General features: G+C 34.6%; 1 protein-coding gene across 3 annotated transcripts in view; it reads left to right on the forward strand.

Moving 5' to 3' along the window:
• Positions 1–14,197, forward strand: part of LOC105218976 (mediator of RNA polymerase II transcription subunit 12) — a 74,680-nt gene that overhangs the window by 17,426 nt on the left and 43,057 nt on the right. For 2 of the 3 annotated variants that reach the window (XM_054229233.1, XM_054229231.1), the window contains exons 7-10: positions 450–764; positions 822–1,067; positions 2,077–2,314; positions 2,380–3,207. In XM_054229233.1, coding sequence (XP_054085208.1) covers positions 450–764; positions 822–1,067; positions 2,077–2,314; positions 2,380–3,207 — 1,627 coding nt within the window. The remainder of the gene's footprint in view (positions 1–449; positions 765–821; positions 1,068–2,076; positions 2,315–2,379; positions 3,208–14,197) is intronic. The other variant, XM_054229232.1, reaches the window with a different exon arrangement.

Here is a 14,197-nt window from a genome sequence, read left to right on the forward strand (position 1 = left end):
TTTGAGCAATTTCAAGTTTTTGCTTTAATGGAAGGAATTTCCTCACAGGCATGATAACATTTAATTTATTAGCACATAAACACTTTTAAAAATACATACAACAGTACACATTCACTCAGAAGCGCTTTGCACCCGACAAGAGACAAATAAAGACTGGCACCAAATACATAGCAGCAGCTTTTCCAATAAAAAACATAAAATGAGCAATTTCGGGGAATACCCGACTTAATTTCTGTTTAAGTTTTTTTTAACAGTTTATGCTTGCCATTGCGTTTAAAACTCTGTTCACTATTTCGAGTTTTCGATAGTTCACTATTTAGAGTACTCAATGTAAATTTTTAGGCGTTCACTATATCGAGGTGTTCATTACACCGGGGGTTCACTATACACAGACTCCACTGTATTTGTATAAACATTGTAACATAATAACACATTCATGTATATTGCAGGTAATATCATGCGAGCCGGCCGGTATCGACATGAAAGGAAACAAAATATGTGATATGGACAAGAAACAACTTCGTATTTCAGACAAACAACGTATAAGTGTTTGGGATATATTGGAAGGTCATAAGAACCCAGCGCCATTATCATGGGTTTGGTTTGGTGCAGTCAAATCTGAAAGAAAATGTTTAGCGTATGAAGAAACTCATCGCAGTCTTAAATATCACGCACATAGTTTAGTTAAACCTATTAGTTATTTTTATGAATCCCTACCGCTACCTCCAGAAGACATAGAGCCTGTACCGGAAAAGATCTGCATTGTAACGAAAATTTAATTTGTATAGTTGTTGCAGTTGTTAATTTTCTATGCATCATAGAAAGACGAGATGAAACCGGATACTCCTTCATCAATAGATCAATCACCTAGTGCAGTAACTACTGGAAGAACACGAGGAAAGGGTACTACCCGCAAGCGTAAGCCGAAAGTTTCGAAAACTTCTCCCACAAATATCCCAACGCATACCCAGGTGGCTCAGCAATCCCAACAACCTCAAGTTCAATCGCAGACACCACAGCAGATGAACGCTCAAGGTCAAATTAATCACATGCAAATGAATACACAGGTAAGAGTCCTCTTTCTTAAATATACTTAGATATATTTTGATTGTTACTGTAGATTTCTATCTTCAATTCATCGGTACTCATATTTATATCTTATATTATAACAAATATTAAAATATAAATTTGTACTTTTTGAATAATAATAATCGGTTTGCATTATTCGGATAGTCGTCAGTCATCGATATCGACTCATGCATGCACCTTATCAGTTCTTCGCCGCCGTATTTGAATAGCTCAGCCGGTAATCTATCGGCCCCTGCCGCTTTGTTGTTCTTCAGGCGGGTAATTGCTATTCGAATTTCTTCATGGTCGGGTAATGGAACATCTATTCCATCGTCATCGATTGGGGAATCGGGTTCGCCAACTCCTGGTGTTGTACTTTCACTGCCATTCAGCAGGTCGGAGAAGTGTTCCCTCCATAATCCCAGTATGCCCTGGACATCGGTTACTAGATTACCATCTTGGTCTCTACATAAGGATGCTCCGGTTTTGAAACCTTCGTCAAGTCGCTTCATTTTTTCATAAAATTTTCGAGCATTCCCTCTGTCTGCCAGCTTCTCAAGCCCTTCGTACTCACGCATTTCGGCCTCTTTCTTTTTTTGTCTGCAGATGCGTCTCGCTTCCCTCTTCAGCTCTCGGTATCTATCCCATCCCGCACGTGTTGTGGTCGTATTCAACGTGGCGAGGTAGGCAGTCTGTTTTCTCTCCGCTGCGAGACGGCATTCCTCATCGTACCAGCTGTTTTTTTGTCCGCCTTACCGGACATTAATATAACAGAAAATGTGTGGATATCATAGATGGAGATAGTTTACGAGTCTCGCATTCAGTATTCCACAATAATAACACATTCAAAGCAATAAAATCCATTGGGCCTTAATTTCCTAAAATTATATTTGAAAATTGTACCAATCGGTACAAGAACTTTTTTAGATCCAATAATATGATCGTTTATAAAACATTTAAACGTGAAATATATCAATATTTGTCTAATAATTTTTAAATGCATTTTAGGCTAATGTTCCACAATTTAATTCCAATCAACTTCTACAACAAAATTCTGCTGTAATGATGCCACAACAAATGCAAGGTAATTTGCAGCAACTCGGCACCTCGCAAAATACACAAATTGGTTTTATGGGAAACGTGCCCCAGGGAGTAACACAATTAACTGGTCAAAATCAACAACAATGGATAGGACAAAATCAATACCACCAGATCCAGCAACAACCACAATTTTATCCGCACCAAGGTATATAAACATTTTTAACTTATATTGTTATTATTTCTTAAATAATAAACATTATTATTGAACAGCAAACCGTTTTGAGCGTCCGCAACATAATCAATCTAAGCAGGCTTTATGTAATATGCTTCGGCAGCGTCAGCCAAACTTTAATCAAAATAATTCAACATCATTTAACGCTCTCCAGCAGCACCAACAAATACGACAAACACAAGGCCTACAAACGCAAAGTGCTGGTAGTTCCGTTCAACAACAATTCGTTAGAGGTGGAATGCGTGGAATAACAGCAAATCAGAACCAGCTAACGAGTAATATATCTCAGGGATTGAATGCAAACGGTATTCTGGCTGGACAACAGAGCACCCAGAATGTAAACTCTCAAGCTAGTAATCAAACAATGCCAATGGCTGCAAATACAGGTATCATAAATACCACTTCAAATAATCAAAACAGCTTGATGAATGTTCAATCTGCATCTGGATTGGTAGGGTCAGGAAATGTTTTACAGCAAAACGTTAACATAGGTGCTGGAAATTCGAATCAAAACGTCATTAATCAACCAACGTTTCACAATTTTAATCAATATCAGCAATCTGGAATTATGAATAATGGCGCAAATGGTCAGGTTCCACCCTCTAACATGGTAGGCTCCTATAATCAATTGAACCAGAGGGGTTCCTCCTCAGATTATCTCCAACAACGCGGAAATAATTCTGTAACTAATAATCGTGGTCAGTTTGTCAATCCGACTCCTAATGTAACTATGGGAAATATTATAGTACAGAATACTATGCAGCCTTATTCAAGGCAACAATGTACGGGTGGGAAACCGAGTGTAGTTTCGACGCAGCAACAATTTCAGCAGCAGAGATTACATCACCAAATGATGCAAATTCAAGGTAAGCTAAACTTATTGTACTACATTTTATTTCCTACCACTCTATTCTTGTTAACTTAAAAAAAAAAGTTCCCCAACGATCCGTAAAATGAGAGTATAGGTAGGAAGGTAAAGTGGATATAGTACGGCGCATTGTGACACCACTCCTTTGAACCATCATATGGCGTTGATAAAGTTATCCAATTCAACATGTTTTATATAAGGAACTTCAGGCCAGTCTGCTTGTTGAGCAAGTCAAGTATATTTCCTTTTTATCAGAATTTAGTTGTAAGGCGGAGCCTAGTCGCCTTCGCTGCTAGTTGCTTACATGCCTTACGTGGCGTTGTTATGTAAGCTTCACTAATTTATATTGCGTCTGCCCCCATTTACGTCCCTTCATCCTTTACAGGTATAAAGGTATAAAACAAGGGTGTCTGGGAATTTACCTTTCACCGAAATAGACACATCATCAGCGTAGGCCACAACATGTACTCCCCTTTTTCTAGATCTAACAACATCTTAATCATTGCTGGGATCCAGAGAAGTGTGAAATTATGTCCCTGCTCAGAAACATCTGGTCTATAAATTCAACAAGAGAATAAGTGCATTCACTATGACTGTGGGTTGAATATTCTTGAAAGCTCCTTCTATGTCCAGGAAAGCTATGATAGCGTACTCCTTTACTTCCAGGGATTTCAGAGCTGTTTCCACGGATTTTCTTATATAATACGAGGGTTGCGAAACCACCATTTTTTCTAGTGACAATTTGTTTCTTATGTGTATTTCTATGATTCTTTCTTGTGTCTTCAGAATAAATGGAGATATGCTAATTGGTCTATAATCATTTGGTTTGATATGAGTGCTTTATCCCGTTTTTGAGACATATGATACCTTGATATTTCTCCATAATATCCATAATATTTTAATTGCAACGAACTTTAAAAACGATAATCAATTAGTCCAATATGTGGTTCAAGGTCCCGGAGATTTGTAAGGTTTGAAACTATTTATTGCCCTACATACCTTGTTTCCTGATGCTATATCTGCCCTCGCTTCTTTATATAGTGCATACTCAACAGCATGGTTCTATGAGCTGCCTGGGAAGTAAGTATCCCTTAGTAGACCAAAGTATTAATCACTGGATACTGATGATTTGGCTGCTGAAGCTACCCAATGTTATGTGTAGACTTTCACAGTATTTTAACGTAGTTTCGATATCATTTCAAAAAGATTTCCAAGAATTCCTTTTGAATTTTCTTATCTCTATTTTTTATATGACCTATCACAGTCTCACTCAATTCCCATTCCATTTCGACATTTCGAAAGTCCATAACGGATAGTAACATGAAAGTAACTTCACAATAGTTGTGCATTTCATTTAATACATTTTTGTGGTAATTCTGCGTTAACCATAGTAGAAAAGACATCTGACTCTGCCATCTGGATTTATTTTATTCTGGATAGATCTACTACGAGTTTGGGGAATTTAGGTCCGTGACAACATTTTGAAATTTGTACAAAATGTTTTTTAGAAGTTATATATATTTGCTGAAAAATATCCAATCGGATATTTTATTTTTTCTGTATTACTCTACGATAAACTAGGCCAGGTTTGTTTTTTTCGAATTTTCATTTCTGATGCAGATGCTACTTTTGTTTTTTTCGAACAGGTTGCATTAATCATACTGTGCAGTTTGCATTACCGCAACGTGTTGCTAAGAAAGTATCAAAGTTTTATTTTCATGTTGTTTGTAAGTCATAAAACTAAACGATATAGGGATATATGAATCGAGTTGCATGTAATTTTAAAGCGATTTTTCTCTCAAAAAATTTTTGAATTTATTCTGCCCTGTAGTCTAGTTATCAAATTATCAGTGAGAGATGACCAGCATAATAGGGTGACATTTTTTTTGTTCTTTAATCATATAAAAAATGGAGCACATTCAAAAAGGTAATGCAGCATGTGTATAATGTTGAAATATAAAAAGTCATATAAAATATTCGGTCACACGCGAACTTAGCCCTTCCTTTCTTATTATACTCACGCAACAAAAGTTGCTAAGAGAGTATTATAGTTTTGTTCACATAACGGTTGTTTGGGTGTATTTTTTTTTTTTTTTTTTGGAAGTGGGCGTAGCCCCGCCCACAAATATGTTATTTGTATTTAACTCGCAAACCACTAAAGCTATTTAAACCAAACTTTCTGCAGTCGGTTCTCTTACGTACACCACCACACACCATGAAAATAGTTGAAATCGGATAATAACCACGCCCACCTTCCATACAAAGGTTAGGTTGAAAATGACTAAAAGTGGGTTAACTAACGAAAAACGTCAGAAACATAAAATTTTACAGAACGAATAGCAGAAGGATGCTGCACTCAGATTTTTTTTTTTTTTTTTGTGATCATTCAAAGAGTACGGACGTGTTTTAATGCGCTCCGTGATTTAATTGAATTCATTAAAAGCAAATAAAATTAAATAACAAAACAACAACAACAAAGTACTGTGGAAAGTCAAAAGCTAAACATAAAAAAAAATAATACTAAAATAAAAAAGTTTACAAACAATAAAAATAAATAATAATACAATTCGAGTGAGCAAAACAAACAAAGAAGAACAAACATTAGCGCTCTGAATGCCTACTTCAGCTTTATTGAGCCTATACAATCTGCTCCAACAAATAAACGATCCAACGGTGAGAAAGATGAGTCATCGAAGCGCTCTGCCGATCAGCAGAAGGCATCAACAAAAACTAAGTGAAATTGTAGGTACTAACAATTTTCATATAGTGCCTTTGAAAAAAGGCAATATAGATGAAACTAAAATACAGTCATACACTGAGAAAAGTTTTATGGATATAGTGAAATTTTTGTCAAATAACAATAAAAACTATTATTCTTATTCTGAAGAGCTCAAAAGGCTTAGTTGTTGTTGTAAAAGGCATAGAGTCTTCGGTAGAATCTAATGATGTCAAAGAAGCCCTTGAAGAATGCGGCTTTGGAATTAAAAATGTGGTAAATATCTTCAATAGAAATAAGGTACCATAACCAATGTTTAAAATCGAATTGTTGCCAAACTCTAACAAAATTAAAATGAATGAAACCCATCAATTATACAACTTAAAATATTTGTTACATCGTAGAATTACCGTTGAAGAACCTCATAAAAGAAATGGTCCGGTACAATGTACCAACTGCTAAGAGTATGGGCACACCAAGTCTTATTGCACTCTACGCAGTGTTTGTGTGCTATGTGGTGATTTACACCCAACATCAAAATGTGCTCTTAAAAAAGAGGATACAAATAAAAAATGCAGTAATTGTGGAGGAAATCACACTGCTAACTACAGAGGCTGTCCAGTATATAAAGACTTGAAATCAAAATTGTCACTGGGAATTCAATCTCGTCGTAACCAAATTATGAATATCCCCCGTAATGAAAATGTAGAAATTGCAGACCAGAGTTCGAAACCTGGTAATTCTAAGAACATCCTTGTTCAGGGAAGCTATGCAACTGTGGTAGAAGGCAACACTGTGCAAATGCAACAACAGCAAAGTCCACCAAATTTAGGTATTGAAAATATGATTCTAAATCTTACTCAATGTATGACACAATTTATGTCTACCATGAAAAACATGATCCAAGATTTGATCAAATCTCAAAACGAAGTTTTACAAACCTTATTATCTAAAAAATGAGTATGCTAAATATTTGCATATGGAATGCCAACGGTGTAAATCAACACAAACTGGAGTTATTACGATCTCTGACTGAAAAAAGCATAGATGTTATGCTACTGTCAGAAACTCATTTAACAAATAAAAACAATTTCTTTATACCGGGATATAGACTTTATGTTACAAATCATCCAGATGGAAAGGAGCACGGTGTAACGGCAGTATTGGTTAGAAATCGGCTAAACCACCATGCTTTAGAACGGCATGCTACAGCGCAGTTACAAGCTACAACAATATTTTTGAAAAATCGGTGTTCTGACCTCAATCTAACTGCTATATATTGTGCACCTCGCTTTAAAATTACAGATTGCGAATTTAAAGACTTTTTTGGAACGCTAGGTCCAAGATTTCTAGCAAGTGGAGATTACAATGCAAAACACATGTACTGGGGCTCACGTCTTATTAATCCGAAAGGACGGCAGCTGTACTACACTATTATAAATAAGCACAATAACCTTGATATAATATCTCCTGGTAATCCGACATACTGGCCCAGTGATAGAAACAAAATACCAGACTTAATAGATTTAGTTGTAGTCAAAAATATAGATAGATCGCTAATAACAGCAGATACATGTACTGACTTATCTTCTGATCATTCTCCTGTACTAATAAAGTTATGCGAACAGCCCATGATAGTTGAGCCGAAAGTTTCTCTAACAACTCATAAAACAAACTGGTTGAAATATAGAAAATATATCAGCAGCCAAATTAACATAGATTTAAAAATAAATACAGGAAGAGATATTGATAACAGTATAGAAGAATTTAATGATGTAGTAACTAATGCAGCTGTCTTGGCAACACCAAAAAGAAACATTAAGGTTTTTAGAAAAATCACTAATAATGAAATAGAAAAGCTTGTGAACGAAAAAAGGCGAGCTAGACGCGAATGGCAGATACATCGCTCTCCTTCTACTCAGCTTCAACTGAAATCTGCTGTACGTAAGTTAAAATAAGCGCTTAAACGCGAGGAAGAATACAGCACTGAAAATTATATAAAGAAACTGTGTTTGGTTTCTAGCAAGCAAAACTCTCATTGGAAAGCCCAAAAGTCTTTTAAGCCACCGGTAGATTCCAACAAACCTATAAGACAGTCAAATGGAAATTGGGCACGAAGTGACGAAGATAAGACAAATTGTTTTGCAAATCACCTAGAAAAGGTATTTCAATCTAATTGCCCAAAGAACAATTTTAAGTTGCCAATCATCCACAATACCGCAAACGAGTCGCTTGGGTCTATTAAGACTTCAACTACTGAAATTGTTAGTATCATAAAAGACCTTAACCCCAAAAAATCGTCAGGCCATATATAATAATAATATTACTCCAAAAATGCTAATTGAGTTACCAAATATTGCTTTAACAGTGCTCTCCTTGCTCGTTAATGCAATTTTTATTTTCGGATACTATCCTATTTCATGGAAAAAGTAGCAGATAATCATGATAGATAAACCTGGGAAAGACTAGACACAGCCTTCTTACAGACCAATCAGTCTTCTACCCTGTCTTTCTAAAATATTTGAAAAAGTGTTACTATCAAAGATGTCTCCTTGCATGGCACTGTAGAGCAAGTAAATAGAATTACTAACGAAATTAGGAAGGCATTCGAACATAGAGAGTACTGTTCTGCTATATTTCTAGATGTGGCTCAGGTGTTTGATAAAGTGTGGCTTGAAGGACTTTTGTATAAGATTAAAAAACGTTTACCTTTCCAATTGCATAAAACCTTGTCCTATTTAAAAAATAGAAAATTTGCAGTAAAAGTATGTGATTTAATATCTGATGAACGTTCAATAAAGGCTGGAGTGTTTTAGACCCAACTCTATATATCATATAAACAGCTGATCTTCCAACTGCTAATAATGCTAACAATATTCTAGTGCCTCAAGGGAATGAAGTTACCTATCTTGGTATTCACCTAGATAGAAGGCTTACGTGGAGAAAACATATATCCAGTAAAATAACGTGCATGAAGATAAGAGCTGCAAATTTAAATTGGCTTTTAAATAAAAACTCTAAACTTAGCTTAGACAACAAAGTGCTTTATACTATGCGGTCATAAAGCCGATTTGGATGTATGGCATTCAACTGAGGGGTACGACCTGTGCAACTAATATTGATATAATACAAAGGTTCCAATCGAAATTGCTTAGATCAGTCACGTGCTCACCATGGTACATGCGCAATGAAAATATCCATAAAGATCTTGGTATCCATATGGTAAAGAAAGAAGTAGAGGACAGCAGATTGAAATATATATCTAAACTCCGTGATCACCCAAACCCATTGGCTACTGCTTTAGTACATTCCAGCGATCAAACACGCCTAAAAAGAAGGGATATGCCTGCGTACTAAAGAGCAACGTTTCACCAATACAGCTCAATCACTTGGTTGAGCTTGTCTAGTTTTTAAATATATTTAAGATTTTATAACATGTTGTTAGGCTTAAAAACAAGCATATTCAATAAATAAGGAAATATTGAAAAAAATTTACAAAATGGAAAATGGGCCCACTTATGGGTCAAAAACCATATCTCAGGAACTACTCGACAGATTTCAATGAAATTCGGTATATAATATTTTCTTAACACCCTGATAACACGGTTCACAACCACGACTACATTCCTTACAACTCAATTTTTAATTCAATCTTATTCCTTCACTTTATAATATAAACATGAGGAATCAATGAAGATAGCGAACATGTTGAAATCAGCACCTAAGGATAAATTTTAACCGAAAATATGGGTAAATCTCTCAGATAATTTAATGTAATTCAGAAGAAAATGTTTTCTTTTAAAAGTGTGTCTCTGTCCCAAAAATTATTAAAATTGGGTCATAACATATCCTAGCTCCCATATACCTAATTATAGGTTTTTCAAAAATACGGAGGGCTTTATTCCGCATATATGTATTGGTTAATATGTGAGATATTTTAGCCAAATTAATTGAGCTTATAGTCTTGGACATAGTGTACCTTGCTGGTGAAAATGAATGAAATCGGTTCAGGAATTACCTCAGCCCTCATATACTCTATATGACGATTTTCGTTATTATATTAAACTTTATGCCGAATTTATGGGTTAATTTGTATGTTATCTTAATAAAATTTCTTCAATAAATTGCGAGAGTATAAAATGTTCGGTTGCACCCGAACTTAGCCTTTCCTTACTTGATTTTATTTCTGTTTCTCCATTACTTTGACAAAGTAGTGGAATTTGTTTACAATATCAAATGACAATTTAGAGCTGGCAAAATATGTCTTCCAATAATATCGACTAAACTAGAGCAGACATCGATTATAATGAGTGGAATGTAAGTTTTCAAGAACTTTTCAGCGAAACTGTGATTTCGTTTGACAGATTTTGCATGGATGAAAAACACAAGTCTTCGAAAGAAAACCCATTATTTCAATGAAAACACGTTTTCAATGTCGGCCCGAACGTAGTATTAGTAGTTTTCACCGTAACCTTAGGGGAAGGCGTGGCTATAATCCGATTTCATCCATTTCCATTTTAATGCTGTATAATAGGTGCTTAAAGGAACGTTTGATTGATTTAGCTTTAGTATTTTATGTGATATACAGCTATGGACAGAAATTTAGCTCAGCTTATGATAGTGAAATGTTATTATTTCACTAAAACTGTAAACTGTTGATTATTTCACTAAATATAGATAATATAGATAATATAGATTCATCGTATTCCTTTTTATATTAAGATATGAAAAATTATCAGTATTCCATTCTGTCTTAGTAGTCCAATACCACACCTTGAAAATGACACCTTTGGTATATCTCGAATTGACTATTGGATTTTCTCTCGATGTAAATATGTTCTTCCAAAATCAGGATCAATGCGAATTTATTTATTTTCATCCATAAAAATCCATAAAATGTGTACTATTTCATTTAGACGTACTAATTAAAACCAAAGCAGTTCGCATTTGCGATATGTTCATGTTTTCGAAAACCCAAAAATATAAGGTAATTACAAATTTAAATGCAGGGTTTCTTTCAACAATAAAGTACTCTTATTTCCCACACGAATAAACAAACGATAAATATATTTTTAAATTTTGAGCAGCTATGTTTTTCATTACTGGCTTACTTCATCATACAGCTTATCATTTATTTGTTTAGTATTGAAATTGTGCAACTATTTCACTGGCTTTCAAACCTAAAATTTTTATTTTTTCGTTAAAACATAATTTGGAATTCATTTAAATATATTAACAGCAATGTATTTTTAGTAGGTAGGATTGAGTTTCAATTATTTGAATATTTAGTCGAATATATGTACATACAGTGACTCACACAAAAATTGTCCACCTGAAATCAAACATTTTTAACTGCGAAAATATGTGTAAAAGTAATATTAATGCAAAAAATGAGTTCATAAATGAGTTTCATAAGTTCACTTTATTCACAATATAAATATAAAAAAATGTATTTAATTCAATTGAATTTTTCTTAAAAATAAGCATTTATCAAAATAGGCGAAAAATTTATGTCACAGTAAAAATGGTCCACTGCAAAAACTATTAAATTAAGTAATAATACTTATTATACTCTCGCAACAAAAGTTGCTAAGTCGTCTGTCCGTGCAACGGATAACTTGAGTAAAAATTATGATACCTTAAAGAAACTTGGTTGGGCGAAATCGGACTATTGCCACGCGCACAAAATGGCGAAAAACAAAAACCTATAATGTGTCATAATTAAGCCATAAATAAAGCTATAAAAGTCAAATTTGGTACAATGGATCGCACCAGGAAGGGGCATATTTGGATCTAATGTTTTGTGGAAAGTGGGCGTGGCTCCGCCCCCAAATATGTTTTTTATTATATATCAGTCGTTTTTCATTTAATAGTTGAATTTCCCCATAATAGTTGAAATCGGATAATAACCACGCCCACCTCCTATGCAAAAGTTAGGTTGAATTACTTAAAGTGAGTTAACTCACTAATGGAAAACGACGAAACACTTAATTTTACAGAAGAATGAAAATGGACGTGGCGTCGTCCACTTATTGGTTGCGAAAACATGCGAAAGATATGTAGCTCATCTCATAAGAACATGTGTATTCAACTCAACTGTCAAACGTTCGCATTCGTATTCGCGAGTTATGTAGTTTCATAAAACTAAAGGAATTAGATATAGGGTTATATATACATATCTATATGATCAGGTTGACGAGACGAGTTGAAATCCGGTTGTTTGCTGTCCGTCTCTCCATGCAACGGAAAACTTGAGTAAAAATTATGATACCTTGACGAAACTTGGTTGGTCGAAATCGGATTGCCACGCGCACAAAATGGCGAAAACCGAAAACCTATAAAGTGTCACAATTAACCCATAAATAAAGCTATAAAATTTGGTACAATGGATCGCGCTAGGAATGGGCATATTTGGATCTACTTTTTTGTGAAAGTGGGCGTGGCCTCGCTCCCAAATATGTTTTTTGTAGATGTTGGTCGTTTCTCTTACGTACCCCGTACTAGTTGAAATCGGATAATAACCACGCCAACCTCCCTTACAAAGCTTAGGTTGAAAATTACTAAAAGTGAGATAACTAACTGATGGAAAATATCAGAAAGGCTTAATTTTACAGAAGAAATGGCAGAGATAGCTGCACTCAGATTAAAAAAATGGAAAATGGGCCTGCCGTCGCCCACTTATGGGTCAAAAACCAACTCAGTGCCTAAGGGTAATTTTTCACCAATAATGGCAATTTTTTTCTTCTAATAGTGTGTCTCTGTTCCTAAAATTATTAAACTCGGGTCATAACTTCCCCTAGCATCCATATAACCATATATAATTAAACATAGGTTTTTCGAAAACACTGTGGTCTTTATACATTATCAATCGGTTAATATGTGAAATATCTTTGCCTAATTAAGTTAGCGTATAGTCTGAGATATAGTGTACATTGGTGGTGAAAATGAGTGAAATCGGTTCAGGAATTACTTGGGCTCTCATACACTATATATGATGATTTCTATCGTTATTCTACTGGACTTTATGCCAAATTGTGTTTTCTTAATAAAATTACGTATATAAATAAATTGCGAGATTATAAAAAAGGTCGACTACACTCGAATTTAGCCGTTCCTTACTTGTTGATATTATTTTGGGAAAATAGCCTCCCTTAGACAGGATAAATTCCACTAAATTTTTTGTATATTTCGGACTTATTTTATCCTATTCATACGAAAAACCTTTTTAAGCTATTTGTTTCTTCAATTTTCGATTTATGCAACAAATTTTTAATTATGTTCATATCTGGTGATTGGAGAGGCATTTTGGTCATCCTGGGGAAATGATATAGCAGCCATTCTCCCACGATTCCAGTCTTATGCTTGAGATAATTATCTTGGTAGGAATGATAAGTATCCTTACCAATTTGTACAATATTATTTTTAAAAATATTTGAATATTGATATTTCAGCATAATTCCATCGACAAAGTGCAATTTGGTTATACTAGCAAACAACTACATATATTTTCGCAGTTCAAAGTATTCGATTTCAGGTGGACCATTTTCACTGTGAGCCACTGTATGTATAAACGTATTACGATAATATGTTTTAAAATGAAACATACCTGTATTGACGTATGGAGTTTTGAACCAAACCGTTTAAAATGATAATTATGAGGTGTACAAAAACGTCGTGTACATACATAACCCTATATCTAAACTTTATGTGAACCGAACTATAATATCTTAGCAACTTTGTTGCGAGAGTTTAAATATCAGAATGGAGATGATAACGTTTTTTTTTTTTTGTTATTCTATTTTATATATAATATATACATAATTTCCTTTAACTCCTGTTGGAGCGTAGGGCCAGATTATTCTATTAAAGAGGTGTTGTTGTAGTAATGATGTAATAAAAAAAATATTAATGTGAATATAGCTCTTTTAAAAGTAACAGCAATATTTCTCATTGCAAAAGCAAGTGCGCTAAATCCTTGTTCATAGCTGTATACAAAACACTCAATAATAATTATGTTTTCATAATTTTATATATGGCTTGATTTTCGGTTATCCCCAATTTATAAGCGTTTTAGTAGTTCGATTTTGCCATCTATAATACTAACCTTCTTATGGTGCCAAGGAAAACGTACACCAAGTTTCGTCTATTATGTGCGTGGGCACCGTTGCCTCCGTTGTCCACCTGGACAATCGTCTTCTATACGTGACCCAATCAGCACATTCATTGGAATTTTATGCGCCATGAAGCGTAGAGCTCATATAGTTCATGGTTT

The sequence above is a fragment of the Zeugodacus cucurbitae genome, chromosome 4, assembly GCF_028554725.1.
Source record: "Zeugodacus cucurbitae isolate PBARC_wt_2022May chromosome 4, idZeuCucr1.2, whole genome shotgun sequence".
NCBI classification, from domain to species: domain Eukaryota; kingdom Metazoa; phylum Arthropoda; class Insecta; order Diptera; family Tephritidae; genus Zeugodacus; species Zeugodacus cucurbitae.